The 16,745-nt window shown below is 37.5% G+C and overlaps 2 protein-coding genes across 2 annotated transcripts in view; one reads left to right on the top strand and one right to left on the bottom strand.

Annotated features, from left to right (window-relative positions):
- LOC137285106 (NADPH:adrenodoxin oxidoreductase, mitochondrial-like) overlaps window positions 1–1,429 on the bottom strand; it is a 19,594-nt gene extending 18,165 nt beyond the window's left edge. The window contains exon 1 of the mRNA XM_067817318.1: window positions 1,340–1,429. The gene's annotated coding sequence lies outside the window, so the exon portion shown is untranslated. The remainder of the gene's footprint in view (window positions 1–1,339) is intronic.
- On the top strand, window positions 1,387–16,745 carry LOC137285107 (rho GDP-dissociation inhibitor 1-like). The gene is made up of 5 exons (XM_067817319.1): window positions 1,387–1,668; window positions 9,383–9,558; window positions 12,302–12,385; window positions 13,219–13,353; window positions 13,786–16,745. The coding sequence occupies exons 2-5, from the start codon at window positions 9,387–9,389 to the stop codon at window positions 13,983–13,985; spliced, it is 591 nt and encodes a 196-aa protein (XP_067673420.1). The 5' UTR covers window positions 1,387–1,668; window positions 9,383–9,386; the 3' UTR covers window positions 13,986–16,745.

Below are 16,745 nucleotides of genomic sequence, written 5' to 3'. Positions count from 1 at the left end.
CCCCAGGACCTTCATGGATCAAGGGACACCAGAAATCAACATAGTGTAGCCAGAAGGGAAATTGGACCCAGGTCTTCAGCGTGACGAGTAAACACTTTAACCACTAGGCTGTCGCAACATCCAAGACAAACCAAGGATCATAATCAATATAATCTACTAGGAATGTAACTTTGCACAGTAAAATGTAGTGCTCTTTGACATGAGGGTCATCACAGACATCATTAATCATGCTGACTGATGGCATCTGCCTTCTAATATGCTATGAATTGGAATGCAAAGGATTTAATATTAAACGTGATGGTGATTTTCCTCATTTGGAAAGTGGAAAGTGGACAAGTGTGTAATTTGTTCCTTAAGATTTTTAAAAGGAAAACCACTGGAATATGACAAATTGAAAGCGCTCATACTTTGATTATGATAATAAACATGATACATCCTCCTAACAAATATCTCCTACTAAAGGATGCATATTGACATAAAGCTTGTAATCAACTTTCACTCTCTAAGTAGGCACATCTTTAGGAAGTTAATGTATAAGAAAGAGTCCATTATTCCTTCCTTTTCCTGAGATCAGTCTGAATTTAAATGATTTCTTTGTCAACAGCAGTCTACCTCAATGATGACGGCCTTAAAACAATAGAGTCTGGCACTGACAATTGATCCAGCGATTGATGATGTGATCGAATCCCATAGTGTCAAGTCATGGAGCCTGATCACCAGATCCATTAAAACCAATTTCCCAACCAGCACATGCTCTGGAGGTCCCCTAATCCAATCTGGAATGCCCACAGCAGAGCTTTCAATGAGTATTTATTGTGGTCACAATGGGTACCTACATATCCTGCAATTTTGTTTCTGGATCTGCTCCCAATTAATACTATCACCCATGCTTCTCAGGTTTGCTTTTCCCAAAGCTGTCATTATGTGCCTGTGTTACTGCTAATTAACAGAGATCAAAGTGTGCGGTTAACATTTACGCCTAGCATAGATAACTGGTGGGCATTGTTACTATCCTTGGACTGATTGTTACATCCTAATCCACATTACTGGGTTCACCTGTTCAGTGGCACTTTCACTGCTATGTCCGAGCGACAGCTCTAGCGCATATTCCTTCCTGGTTTAACTGACCTTGGATTGTGTACTGTGTAAAATGTTTGAGGAAACGCTGATTCATGAATAACTCGGTCTAAAAGCATATCAGTGCTAAATGCCAATATTTTGTAAACAATCGCTATGGTATTTATCAACCAACAATCATTTATTAATGTTGCCTTTAGGTGGTGTCAAATTTGTAGTTGACCTGCGCAATCAACATTTTCTCGAGCGACAAAGGCCTCACCGTTGCTGGTCATGTGGCTGACATTAGAGACCACACTGTACCGACTCGCTTTCTCAGCTGCATTGCATGTGCTTCCTCAAACTTCAAGAGGTCAAAGGTCAACTCGTATTTATATTTCTCCATCTGCTTTGATAAAGATTTTTATGTGCTTTGGAGTACATTTAGTTCCAATGTGGGTATTCCTGGTGTGAATGCAAAATCACACACCTTCTGTTGATATATTTCACTGAGGACTACATTCTGTAAACCTCCGCTCTAACCGGAAGTGATTTTATCCGCCATTCAACGAAGGTGTCGGTTCATTGCTTTGTGGGTTTTGGATAAGTTTGGTATGTAATGCGTCTGTAATATTTAAACTAAACACCCGTTTTGGATGTATGTGATGTAAATGCATAACATGTTATCACTGAATAATATTTCTAGTGTGTGTATACTTATTATTTGCCGATCTTACTCATATCTTGAGCCGGCGACAGCGTATGAGTCAGTCAAGTAGTTGCCACTGGCACGAACACTTGCACATTCTTAAGAATATAACATAACAATGGCAAAAGTAGTCTTTATAGGACATATTTAGCAGATTATTCTGTTTAACATGTATTAAGGACATGGTATGAATTTCTTAACGTCCCATTGCCGTCAGATGTAAGTTGTAAATAACTTATGCAAATTAAAGAGGCATGTTCGCCAAGGTCTGCGTTTGGCTGGAAGATAACATGAGAAGATTATATCATCGTTGTAAGTTTTACGCCCACTGATAAAATATTAGTTGTATTGGATAAGAGATCCTCCCGTTCTCCCACAACAAATAATATATTTAAGTTAATGTATACTTAAATTATTAACAAACGCTCATCATTATGAACAACAATAAATGCTACTGGCTAGCGACCAGTTATCGCCAAAACCAGGCGGTAGGGCTTGCACGGACAGTTTAACTTGTACTTCTGTAGTATTTCATACATTGGCACATCTCAGAAGCAATAGGCAATGAGAATTTCAGTCACTGTAAGTGTTTTACATTGTAGACGTAACAAATAAAAATATCCTCAGAAGACTAGACTCAAACGCAACAGGGGATGTCATGTGATCGTTAGAGTGCTGAAATACAATTTCATTAGTGATGGTGATGAGAAATGAATGAAAGTCATCCTGGCTATGTTGTGATTCTATGACATTACAGTTCAGTCTGTATAATGTGCAGATTCTAATTTGTCTTAACATACCCATAATGCTGATACTCAATCACTAAACTTTGAACTGACTTAAATTTTCATCTCCGTTTTACGGACTCAGCAGGCGTTATGCAGACGATGCTGACAAATATAACTTTCAGTTTTACCTTTATCTTCTTTTCCTGGGAGAAATTAAACATGACCAAAATTGCCAACAGCTGCTCAAAAAGTCAGCTTTGATATGTTCAGCTGCACGGCAACAACTCAATATTTCTGTCAGCTTATACCAGTATCCATTAACATTCACACTGCAAGTTAGTTTTGTTCTTTTATATTTCTATTTAAAAAAACTCCCAAATTCCAATTAGAAATTTCTTCAGTGTATCAAGGTTTGAAACACAATACATGTAGTTGTATTACCAAGTCTTTGTCACATTAGGCGAATATGAAAAATTCAGAAATCGCGATAACTGGTCTTGTTAGTTGTTGATAAGGCACAATATGCACAACAGCGCTTCCTGTTGAGTGCGCTTTTGAGAAACACAGAGAAAAAACATGCAGGAAATGTCAGTGAATAAGTAGTCTATTGTCATGATTCTGTTTCATTATTTTAAGAAACCATGGAGCAAATCATTAAAAAATGCTGAAAAATGGTGTTAACTGGTTGCTGACCAGTAGAGAACTCACAAGACATAATTAAAGCACAATTATCACTTATTCATGACATAAATATGCATTGCTGGTTGTGAAAAAAAACAAAGAAACAAAATTATAAGCGTCGACCATGAATGAAAAGTGGAATACTTTGTACTAACGTTTACTTCCCTCGAAGTGAAGCACCAGGAGACCAAACCCAGTTAGAGTGGGTGGGTGTGCACTCAAGTGTAACGAAGTCTTTCATTGGCTGGTTCATTTTCCGATACACTGAGTACTGATTGTGTGCATATAACATGTCATGTACAGGGATCACACCTGTCTGTGTAATTCCGTAATGTGACAGAGACAGAACTCTGATGCATGAGGCATAACCTCGTGGGTGTTAGTTCAAATTGCATATTGTCAATGATTGAAGTTGTGTATTGCATATTGTCGTTAGCAGACAGGCAGGCAGATACAGGTGTCTATAAAACAGACACTGAGTGACAGAGACTGCTTATCACAATCAACAGGGACGTGTATTAAAACATTTCGGTTTTCAAGCTGAGCAATTTTTAACAATGAAATTAGCATCCAAGTATTGGACAAGTTTATTTTTATTGCTGCAGACCCAAGATGCTTGTAACCACAAGAAACATCTCTTGTTCTCTAACTTCAGCCACAGACCACAACTTCAACCACTACTTTTACGCATAACTTGTTGTGTTGTCGCCTGCCCGGGTTCAAACCACACAAACCTTTCTTCAATGGGCACAGCACAGTATAGCTGTTGAAACCACCTTTCACTCCAGTGCTTGGGTGAAATTAGTGAATCGTCTGAATTTAATTTTCACAGGTTTTTTTCATTGCATTATATTTCAACTTTACAATTAGAATTTGCATTTTTGATAATTTGTAACCCTAAGTCGATACCGAAAGATGTCAGAATCTGCAAAGTTGTGTTTTGCATGGTTTAGTAAAGAAGTTACACCATTCACTCACACACTTCATTTTCACAGGGGTTTGCACACCCAACCAGATCTGCCTATGTTGGTTAACGAGAATACCCATGAAGATCCGGATTAAAACTGATCTTTGGTCCCCATGTTTTTCGTAAGAGGGGACTAACGAAATTAGCTGGTCAGACTCGCTGACTTGGTTGACACATGTCGACTTGAAATTGCATAGACTGAATCTCAATGCTTTTGGTCACGGGACTGTCTTGTCGAGACTTGATTATTTTCAGACCTCTACTTTTTAGCTGGAATATTGCTGAGTGCAGCATTAAACAACAAACCAACAACAAATTTATGTTTAATGCCCAAGTTATCTGATATGACCATGATTACAGTTTACATATTACCTGTGATATCAAAGAGCTGTGTTCTTATCTGTGTTGAACTTTGAGTCATTCATTCGTTAAATCAAGTTATTCCATGTTTATATTTTATTCCACTTTTAACAAAATCTCTTTACAGCTTAATTTCCCTGTCAGTGAATGTCTCACATAACTTCAGAGTTATCATATATAGTCTGCACAACCTTCATTTGGAGACGAGGCGTGGGGTAGCCTATTGGTTAAAGCGTTCGCTCGTCAAGCCGAAGACCCGGGTTCGATTCCCCACATGGGTACAACGTGTGAGGCCCATTTTCTGGTGTCCCCCGCCGTGATATCACTGGAATATTGCTAAAAGCGGCGTAAAACCAAACTCACTCACTCACTCATTCATTTGGAGACAGGGACTTGATTGATTGTTAGTAGAGATGAATATCCTTTGATAGGAAATCCCGACTCACTTGTTATGTTTGTGGAGTGCCTGAGGAAGTAATTATAAACTGTCAAGATGTTTTCAGCAGGAAAATACACAATCACAGATGAATAGTGACTGGGCTTATACCATGTTATTAACTGAAATAGCTCCAATATTTCACTGAAACCTTTAAATCAGGATGTAAGTATCTGAGATTATTAATTACAAATGACAAATTTTCTCTAGTTAACAAAGTTTGATTATGAAATATTTATATTAGATTAGGAAGTGCTATGCATAGATGGAGACAAATTATGGATATCAACTTTTGTATATTCTTATTATACAGAAGTTAGCATGAATAAAGTTAAACTGTTTGTCGCTTACATGTGTTGTTAACAAGAGATTCATTTCTTTTTTTTCAAAGCCACTTGCCACAGGGCAAATGACTTTAAGAAAGGAACTTGCCCTGACTAATTCTCCACTTTCACAGATTTTTATGACATAATCATGGTGATGTAATTTTGAAAGAATAAATCAACGTGGTATTTAATGTCAGTGTTTAGTGGAATGTTTATAAAAACTGATAAAGAGCAAAGAAAGATAATTCTGCTTTATTATCATTATGAAATTTAATACCTACATTTTTGAGTAGATATGAAATGAAATCCAAGTTTATTTACAGTTTAAAACCATGAGCAGAAATTATGCAGTAGCCCACGGACAAGTACGGCATCATTATGTGATTGCCTGAAATGAAAACTGACTTTTGTCCTGGGGATCGGGCGATAGGACTTTTTAACCCCCATTGCCTAAAATAAGTCCACTGTTTCATCACCTATTTAATTCAGGATCTAAATATCTAAGGTCATTGATTAGAAATAATATATTTTGTATTATTCATATGCACTCCCAAAACATTCAGTGGAAAAAAAATCCATGCATAAGTTAGATGCCATTCATCATGTTGCTTGCCTACATATCGTTTTGAACCTGCTGTTAATGTATTGTTGTTTGGGAAAGTAACAGCTAGTTATTCTAGTATGTCTTCCATGGTCTTGATTTTAACTGGCCTTACACTTATAGTACATCTGTCTCACAGTCCATGAACCGCAATATTTTCCCTACTTCCATACATCTAGACTTGATCGCTCTGGACCCAAATCTGCGGAAAATATTGTCAAAAATGAAAAATGATGTTCTGAAAACTGCCCCTTCATACTAAAACAGTAATGTTTGATGTTATGTTGTTTTGTATGTAACTACAGGGGTTCAAAACCTCTTAGAGCTGCTATATTTATCTGTGCCGTTCATATCTAACTAGCTCTGTAGAGCAGGTGTCACATTTGCTGTGTTACATTTAGTGCTGCAGTCATAAATCATAGGTTCTTGCTGTATTGAGATTTGTGAGAATATGATTCTTTGTCATGTTGTATAGAGTATAAACACATACAATGGGAGTGAGTACTACACATACATTGGTGAATGAAAAAACATCATAGATACAGTGTAGGAAATACCCACTGGTCTGATTGTCTGTGGCTAGTCAAAACCAACAGGGCCATTAAATCTTCACTGTCATTGGTCCGACTGGAAAGAGAATTTTGATAGGGTCATTTTGTAAATATATCCCCCTCTCTAACTAGTTCAGTGATAGTACACTTTTAAATCAAGCAAGATTACATGTTCATCAAATTAGCAGCTTAATGATGAAACCTGTATCATCCTGGCAATATCTTATTTTCATCTATTGGTTCTCTTTGGCTTTGTTTCTACAGCCAGATTTCTGGCTAGTGAATTATTTTATGGGTTGCTAACTTTCAATCTTCACACTCCCAACTGACTAGCAAAATCTGGATACTATTTTGCACACTGATATATCAATTTTAGAAGAGTTGGTAAATTAAGTTATAAATCATAAAACCTCTAGTTAGTGAGTTAAGTAATACATTTATACAAATGCACCCCACTGCTACCCATCCTCCATCCATCCTCCACCCATCCTCCACCACTACTCCACATCACTCCACATAGATTGCTGCATGTTCATACCAGTGCATATGTGCACATATAAATTACCAGTCACATGAACATCTACACTTAGTCTTACATGTTCACTCTAACTGCTGTTGAAATGATTGGAAATAATCAAAAATCAATCTAAAGAAGAATTAAAACTAATCATCGATTTAAACCAAAAAAATGCAGTTTTGATCAATCATCATTTTGTTTTTTGAGGATAAAGCATTTGAATGAGGTAAACTAAACATTAACTTTAAAGACTTTCATTGTTTAATTACAATTTCAATGTCTTTCATTGCACAACAGTATTAGTTATAAAAGAATTTGGGAAAACCCATTGAAATCTGTGATTACATTACAAATGTATACATTTTGATTATAATCAATAATCTATCACAAATCGTCCGATAGCTGATAGAGAATTCGATTTATGATTCTCAACACAACTCACACTGACCGATAAGCCTACATACAAACAGCACAAACTTAAACACAACTATCCACTCCATTGTAGTCACTTGATAGAGGCTAAATAAAAGTTTTTAGTCACAGGTTGGTCAGGGAGGTGTAATTTATATGTTTGGATGTCTTTGCTGCATATGTTACACAAGCTTAAACATAGTCAGCTGTACAAGACACAATCAGAGGTAAAGGTTGTAGGTCATGGAGGTCATTTTTTATCTGGATGTATTTGCTGCATGTCTAATACTATACCATCGTATACATTGTTTTGTGACTTGTGACACTTTTGCATCAACACAACATACACACTTGATTTGTTTCTGGTTGTGTGCAGAATTGTGTTTATGAAATGAGAGTTAAGATGATGATGATGATGATGATGATGATGATGATGATGATGATACAGGCTCCAGATAAATTTTTCAACATGAGTACATATGTCTTGTGTTTTTTTTTTCAGTATAAGAGTACTGGGAAAGAGTACTGGGTTAGAGTACTGAAAGTTAGTTATCTTGTGTTTCATTATATATATGCACCACAGCATAGCTAGTCTTGTGTAAACAGGTCAGTAAAATATAAAGCAGATAAATATGTCCGTAAAGGATTCTAAGACTGTTCACCATTGCTGTGGTGTGTATCAGCTCTGTTTCCTGATTTTTTTCCTAACGTATTGTGCATATTTTTTATCCATACATATGCCGATACCACCCTTATCTGGAGCCCTGTGGTAGTTCTGTTGCAGACAAACCGACTGTGTTTGGAACTTGCATGAATGGTTACAAACAGAATGCTCAAGCAATTGGAAGTCAGTTTCTGAATGCAGCTCAATACCATTTGTGTAATTTTCCTGCTGCTTTATAAATACTGAATTTGCCACAAACTTTGAAAGGGTAATGAAAAGTTTTGAACTCAGTTTGAAAAGAAATGCAAGTTTGTTTTTTTTTGCCTAAGCATGTATTCTACAAGTCATTCAATATAATTCACTTCTATTACAATACCGTATCAAGTTGTACATGCCCTATAATCGTTGTGGTGGTATATTCATGGTATGGGGTAATGTTATAAAGTGTACTTTAGAAGCAGCTTTGAATCTAAATTGACCCGTGAAGGTCATAAAAGGCTTGCCATAAAAGGCAACTATGCTTGTCTTAAGAGGTGATGAATGGGATCGGGTGGTTAGGCTCGCTGACTTGGTTGACACGTCATTGGTTCCCAAGTGTGCAGATTGATGGTTTTGCTGTTGATCACTGGATTGTCTGGTCCAGACTCAATTATTTACAGACTGTTTCCATATAGCTGGACGGTGTAAAAGTAAATTCATTCACTCACTTGAATCGAAATTAAAAAAGTACCTGTTTGATTTATCTCAAAATATTTATTTTATGCAAGTAAAGTGTTTTGGATAAATATTTCTTTTTTGAATTCAGACATCCAGGTAATTTGTTTAAATTCGAATTAAATTCTGTTTGGTTTCGTCAGTCTTTGAAATGGAATTGATCACATTACCCATGCATTTTGTCATGAAGATGTGTTTAATGTTTTATAAAAAGCATGTAGGTTTCAATTTTATTTGGACCTGACAAAAATAATGTGTTTTTCACATCAAGAAATAGTTTTGATACCCGTGGATGATAAATCATTATTCACACTCAAAACTTCCTTTTATCTTGTTTTAACATCAATGTTGTCATATTATCAGTTTATATATCAGCATTTAATTTATCAGCAGTCTTATTTTAGTTGATAAGTTTGTTTATTCCTCTTTGGAACACCAAATAATTTCAACACTAGTAGGATCTGTTAGTAATGATCAGTTTGTTGCATGATCAGGAACACTTAGTAACCATGAATCAGTACCGTTAAATGAAAACTGTGGGTAACACAGGCAGGAACTGAAACTCAGTTGTGTCAAGTATCTCAAAGGATAGCTTCAACATTAAACAAATTATCAAGTACTCAGTTTCATAACTGATATTGTCGATGTTGTTTTTATTCAGTAAAATGGCAGAACAGAACGAAGAGCCAGTTGAAGTTGGAGAGGATGACACAGACAATCCCAACTACAAACCACCTGCGCAGAAGTCGCTTAGTGAGATCCAGAAGTTGGACGAAGACGATGAGAGCTTACAGAAATACAAGAAGACCTTGCTTGGGGAGGTCCCTGACCCACCAGGTATGTCTGCTTTATTTTAAGTTTCAGTTGTGTCATCTGTGTGGAAATATGACCATGTTCGGGGAATACTAAATAGTTTTGGTACGATGTAGTGGTATCAGAGATGCAAAATGGAAACAAATTAAGAAAATCACACTTAGTCTCAGTGTTATTCATTAAACTCCACCTCTGAGTCTAGCAAACGCTAGTAGAAGGTCGCGTCAGGTAACCTTTGAGCGACCTATGACCGTCCAATCAATAGCGAGACGAGATTTAACCAATCAGACAACAGCTACTACTCAGGAATCAGCAATTGTGAAGCAATTGTATGGAAAACAGCATTCGGAATCGTTCGGGTACAAACCTTTTTGGGATAAAAAGTTCAAAAGGTATGTGTGAATGTCCACTTTCGCGATTTGGTAAGCTGTGTTCTGATTGGTCAGTCTCAAAGGTTACCTGACGTGACCTTCCATAATGTTTTGTTAGACTCAGTAGTGGAGTGTAGCAAAATGTACTGCAGCTAAGTTTACTTAGACTGAGAAAATCATTATCTAGGTGTTTGGTATTTTGCATTCCTATCTTCTATCGGATATGTATGTACATTGTGGTGCTGTGTGGTTTTGTGCTTAAGAGTTCAGGTCACAAATCAAGTTGGTACCAGCCACTCTTCTTGTCAAGTTGATACCAGCCACTCTTCCTATCAAGTTGGTACCAGCCACTCTTATCAAGTTGGTACCAGCCACTCTTCTTATCAAGTTGATACCAGCCACTCTTATCAAGTTGGTACCAGCCACTCTTCTTATCAAGTTGATACCAGCCGCTCTTATCAAGTTGGTAGCAGCCACTCCTCTTATCAAGGTGATACTAGCTACTCCTCTTATCAAGTTGATACCAGCTACTCCTCTTATCAAGTTGATACCAGCCACTCTTCTTGTCAAGTTGATACCAGCCACTCTTCTTGTCAAGTTGATACCAGCCACTCTTCTTGTCAAGTTGGTACCAACCGCTCTTCTTATCACTGTGAGAAACAGATGAGACTTAAGTATTTTTAAGTCTAGGTAGTCCTGAGGAATTTGGTTTCTTCTAATTATATACCGTGAATAAAAACTTAAGTGCCACCCAGTATATTTTGCAAAGATATCGGTTGGCACTCAGGAAATCTGTCAGCCCCAAAAAAACAAGTTATCATAATTTGGTTTGGTACTTTTAGTTTAAAAACAAAATCATAATGGAAATTATCTTTTCTTTTGAAAACATGCAATTTTTTTTACTGAAAAAGGTTATCTTCTTTTGAAAGTGAAAATCAGAAATGACTTTTATATGGTGACATGATTGTCACTTTCGAGAAGTGAAACTGAAATTGAATGGTCTTGTATAAGCACAATGAGGAATAGCTATTTTGATTTTTAAAAGCAGTGTCATCATATCAGTAACAATATTTCCTTTAATCTGTAAAACAGTTACCAGATGAACCTTCTCTAAATATGGACTGTTCTTCCCAGTTACTTCAGTCTAACATTTCCACAGCTTCACATCTTAGTTTTGAAACAGGCCCAACATTTCCACAGCTTCACATCTTAGTTTTGAAACAGGCCCAACATTTCCACAGCTTCACATCTTAGTTTTGAAACAGGCCCAACATTTCCACAGCTTCACATCTTAGTTTTGAAGCAGGCCTAACATTTCCACAGCTTCACATCTTAGTTTTGAAATAGGCTGGCATTTGATGTCTTGTTCTCCACGTATTTTCTTTCCTTCATGCAGCCAATTTTGTTCAGAGAATCTGTTCCACAAATTAAAAAAATAAGTTTGACCTTACCATGGACAAAAGAGACTAGGGTGCAGATACGGCAGGCATGAGTTAACTGTTGTAAGAAACTCAACCACCATTTAGACTTTGTTGAACTGTGGATAGGACATGGTGACAGATGGAATGTAAAACTTGCCATTGCCAACATGTCATTAGTGTGTTGCCTGATCACTGAAGCAATTGATGAAACTGTTTATAGTCAGTGTCTGAGTCGCCCTAAGGTCATTCAAGGTTGAACATTTGATATGAGTACACAGGCTAGTACATCACTTTGATGTGGGTTTCAGTTCTGTCACAGCATCAAAAACTGATCATTTTCTCTTGGGATTCCAGCGCGGCCTTGAAATACATGTTTTTATATGAGATCAAACAGTCCAAGGACAGAACAGAGCATCTCCCTTCACGAAGGTTTTAGGGGATTGAAAGTCACTAAAACAACCTTTGTGCAATGTTAAAGAAAAGAGTTAAGGATATTCTTAATAAAGGTGGTTTCGTGAAAAGAGTCCCTGATTGACTGATTGTTTTTAAACTGCGTGCTCAGCTGCATTCCAACTGCATGACCAGACAATCCAGTGGATAACATCATGGGCAGCTACCCGCACAATGACACGATCAAGTCATTTTATTATTTTTAATGTTCATGATGTTGATAACTTGATTGTTTGGTTTCAGACTTTCAGTTTGGTTTCCCAATTATTTACAAAACGCCGTCATATAGCTGGAATATCACTGACTGTGGCGTAAAACAGAACTCACTCACTGTGATTTTGTTACTTTATGAGGAGCACAGGTTTTTCGGGACCTGTACCAATAACCAGAATCCTCATGAATGTCAGGATGGAGAATGAATGGTCACAGTTTGATCAAAGGTGACCAACAAAGATTTGTTTTCTGGTCATATGGCAGATTGTTATGTTTGAAGTGTGTAATGGTGATCTGGAACGTTTCTTTCAGTACCTGACGATCCCCGCAATGTTATTGTAAAAAAACTGGCTTTCTGCTCTGAGGGCCGACCAGAAATAGAGATGGATCTGACAGGTAGGAAGCATCTTAGTAATGTCATCACTTAAGTAGATATTCTTTTACATTCTTCAACCTAAATTGGTAATACAGCTCTTAGCCCAGACCTCTTAAAGATTTTTGGTGAGCTTGAACAGGATTAATACATGTTAAGATGAATAACTTATGTCCTCTTCGCTCCAATTTGGAAAAGCACAACATTGCATGTTTGGCGCCATGAATTTGGTTGCTCTTGGTTGTTAGTAGTACCGCATGATATTACTGTAATACAGCTATATGTTTTTAGTTACACATGAAAATATTACTTCATAATCCAGACTGAGCAGGACGATTGGTTGGGCGTGGAGCCTCAAGTAAACAACATGTTTATTGGTTTGGGTATTTTGTCTTATATAATGAGCAGGATTGTGATTATTGGTGCATTTCTGTGTAACTTGGACTACTGTCTAATTGGGACTATTTAGTTGGTCTCCGGTTGGTCCAAATTAGACAGAGTGCTCTGTACTGCAATACAGTTTCTTTTCGAATACACTGTCTCATTATGAAGTGTTGAGGCATGAGTCCTACTGATCTGAATATCATTACGATGGTAGGATAGTACAGCGGATTAAGTGTTCGCTCAATACACCAAAGGTTCGATCAGCCACATGGGCACAATTTGTGAAGCCCATTTCCGATATTGCTAGAATTTTGCTAAAATTAAAATTACTCTCTCGCTGAATATCATTATTGATTCTGGCATCCTGTGTCAAATTATAGATATGGCTAATACCGTCAATGATGTGTCTTTAGAATGTTTTGATACAACAGCATATGATCATTTCGTTCTTCTTTTTTATTTTTTTTTTCAGGTGACCTGTCAAAGCTGAGAACATTAGTGGTAAAAGAAGGAACACAGTATAGGATAAAAATCTACTTCTATGTGCAAAGGGAAATTGTCTCTGGCCTGGTGTATAAACAAAAAATTACCAGGAAGGGAATTCCTGGTGAGTACAGTGTGTGTATAGTGTTCATTGGTCAAAGCTGCTCTCCAGTAATCCACTGTCATGGTCCAGTGATCTACAGTCATAGTTCAGTGATTCAGTCATGGGCCAATGATCAACTGACATGGTCCATTTATACACAGGCCTAGTGATCCACAGGTTCAGTGATTGACACTCATGGTCCTGTGATCCACAGTCATGGTCTACTGATATGCCAACAGCCATGTCACCAAGCCTGACCATCATTTTGTCTCCTGCTTTTAGCCGTTTTGTTTGTTTAGTACCTCCGTGAGCAATATTCCAGCTAAGAATAAAGACACTGACACAAACATTGATCTATGTATTGGTGCTAGGATGCTTCTTCAAACTAGGTCCAGAATTGTTCTTTAATTTTGAAAATGCCATGCTTATTCTGTCCACCCGTTCTTTCTGTAGTTGAGAACTTGTCGACCATGGTTGGCAGCTACGGTCCTAAGAAGGAACTCAACTGCCACACAACAACCTTGGAAGATGTCCCCTCAGGAATGTTGGCCCGAGGCACGTATGTCGTCAAAGGTGTATTCACAGATGACGATAAGAACAAGTACTTGGAGTGGCAGTTTGGAATGGAAATCAAGAAGGACTGGCAAGACTGAACAATCAATAAGCCACTTTGTATGAAATGTACAGTTTTATATTCTTTAAGCCCTGTTACATATTTTAGTTCTGTCTGTTTAATGCTGCTGGTTATTGAGACACTATATGTTCTACAAATAGCATGTCTACATAATGATGTATGCATACCGTGACAGTAATCGTCTGGCAGCCATTAAAGGGACTCTTTGGGAAGCTGTTCTGGGGCTTTTGTCAAACTGCATGATGATAAATGTGGGATTTGACATAACAAATATGGTAATAATTTGTCTGAATTTCTCCATTTCCTTGTTTCCCTGGCAACCATTTATAACATTAACAGCCTAGCAGATTGAATCAGTGTATGAATGTTCTCTGTGTATTCACTCTCAAGAGTCCCTGTTATTGCCTGCGATACAATATCTGCTTTGTCCCCTAATGACCACATATCTATATTTTAAGCTAAGGTTCATATTCATGTAGCCATGGTAACCACATTTTGTTATCCTGAATCTTTTCATTCCTGTTGGTGAACTTTCATGATAAGTATTCAAGGTATTAGTAATGTGTATGTTATTTCAAAAGTGAAGTATTATTTCGAAGCCTTTGTACTTTTCGTACCTCACAGCACATGATTGTGCCGCGACCAACAATTCCGAATCCAGGGATACTGCTGGCAGCCAGCCGTAGCGTATACATATTTCAGTTTTGATGTACATTTCCCTTCACAGTACAGTCTTTCAGAATGGTTTGACATCAAAATATTTTGCTACATATTTTTATTTAAATCAGTATGCCAGAATTTGTTGAGAGTAAGTAATTGTGCAAAATGTCAGATGTTGATCGTGTTGATAAATATTGCACTATTTTTAACAGCTTTCTTTCCTATTGGGGTCATTGGAAAATTGGTTTTGGAATAGGTTCTGTTTGTAATACAAAGTCAACTGCATATCAGCTACTCCATATTTAGACTCATTTTTGCAGAAAACATCATCTTCTAACTACTTGATGATTTTTAGACATTTTACTGGTGCACGTATGTGTCAGAGCTGGAATTAAGATGCTTTGAAATATTTTTCTTATCATGGACATAATTCATTGTTTCAAGATGTTTGGTACTGTACACATTTGAGGTATGTTTTGATAATTCCTGTTTCTCTAACTGCAACATTTGTACTATATACATATATATGCTTTTTATCTTGGAAAATGTGTGTTCATTTGGTATTTTGTGGCAGTTGGGTGCTTGTAGAATGCTTTACTTGTGGTGAGGCAAAATATACCTGTTCAACTGCTGCCTGCACTTGCTACAGGAGTCGTGAATATCGCCTGTCCACGTGGAACAAGTGATGCACCAAGATGGTAATAACTTGTCATGTCAGTTTGGTTCCCAAGTGTGACATGTAAAACCCTCTGGTATTCTATACTGTAAGACTAGCCTCGCTATGTTTTGCAGTGGCCACCATCCCATGTGTCTGAATATGACCAGTCTTGAAAATGATAACTTTCTGTTTCTAAGTTTCCAAATTTTTATTCTCAGTCCTACCAATTTGGATTTCTATTTATGTTGCGACACATGTTTGTTAAATGCCATGATGGCACCCTAAATTTGGATGGTTTAGGTCTAACACTCCTTGAGTTTGGCCAGCGGTGCATCTCTGTTCCTGTTCTCTCAGTTGAATGATATGTCTGCAGTGGCATTGTTATGGATTTGTACATGGTAAAGAGGATGACCTTGTGTCTGAGTGCAATACACGTTTTCCCCTGACTTCCTCAGCTCTGAACAATGCGGTACGAGTGGTGGAGTACCCTAGTGGTTAAACCGTTGGCTTGTCATGCTGATGTCTGGGTTCAATACCCACTTTGGGTACAAGATACAAAGCCTAATTCTGGTATCCCCCACCATGATACTGCTGAAATCTTGATGAAAGTGATGTAAAACCATACTCGCGGGACCAGGAAGACATTGTTGACTGGACATGTGAGATGGTGCCTGTACTGAATGCACTGTAGTGCTTACTATCAAGCTACAGTGTAACTAACACCTAAACTACAAGTGTACATAACAATGAAGAGACTGCCCTGTGAATCATCCTTTCAGTAGCACAACGTTACATACGAACGTGTGAATGCTAGCCAAGCTTGCAAACAGATTTTTCAGCTATCGTGTAAGAGGTCACAATATTTGATCGATACTTGAAATTTATATTTTTCTGTGTGGTTGGGTCTTTGTGATGGTACTTGAAATTCAGCACACATGATGAATGCGAGTTTTCATCAGTACCTCATCTTGCCATCAACTTCATGTACCTAATTAGGGTTTCAGTAGTTGCAAATCTAGGGGTACAGGGTATGTAAAAATCTCCCCCGCCCCTTTTTCTCCTTTCAGAAACCTTACAGACAAACCTGACATGCATTTTGTTCAATTGGGTATTGTGTGCACCCAGTTTTTCAAAATCACAGATCCACCTGTTTTGTTAATTATTTACCACAATAAAGGCCTCTCAATTGGCTGGTGGAGCTTCCATGTTGTCTTCTAACTGTGCTTACTGTCAGTCATTAGTCAGTGAAACTAAAAACCATGTGGAGGCCTGTCCACCAATAACATTATTCTGTTCACTATGACATCTCACCACCATTGCTTAGTGCTATCTTTACTCCTACATGTCGACAGCAACTTGTCCTGAAGCTATGCAACTGTTCCTCACATTGGTCAAAGCTGTATGTCTTCTGTGGATTCAATGTCCGACCTTTGCCTTAATAAATATATGCCTCATAAACAA

Source organism: Haliotis asinina, chromosome 5 (assembly GCF_037392515.1).
Source record: "Haliotis asinina isolate JCU_RB_2024 chromosome 5, JCU_Hal_asi_v2, whole genome shotgun sequence".
Lineage (NCBI taxonomy): Eukaryota > Metazoa > Mollusca > Gastropoda > Lepetellida > Haliotidae > Haliotis > Haliotis asinina.
Note: the sequence above shows the minus strand (reverse complement) of the source record. Positions and strands in the feature narration are given on the sequence as shown.

What these genes read in the sequence shown, in the direction of transcription:
- LOC137285107 (XM_067817319.1), top strand. Translation starts at nt 9,387, where the DNA reads ATGGCAGAACAGAACGAAGAGCCAGTTGAAGTTGGAGAGGATGACACA. An exon ending in GGAGGTCCCTGACCCACCAG is followed by an intron (nt 9,559 to 12,301) that starts GTATGTCTGCTT and finishes CGTTTCTTTCAG; the next exon opens with TACCTGACGATCCCCGCAAT. An exon ending in TACCAGGAAGGGAATTCCTG is followed by an intron (nt 13,354 to 13,785) that starts GTGAGTACAGTG and finishes TTCTTTCTGTAG; the next exon opens with TTGAGAACTTGTCGACCATG.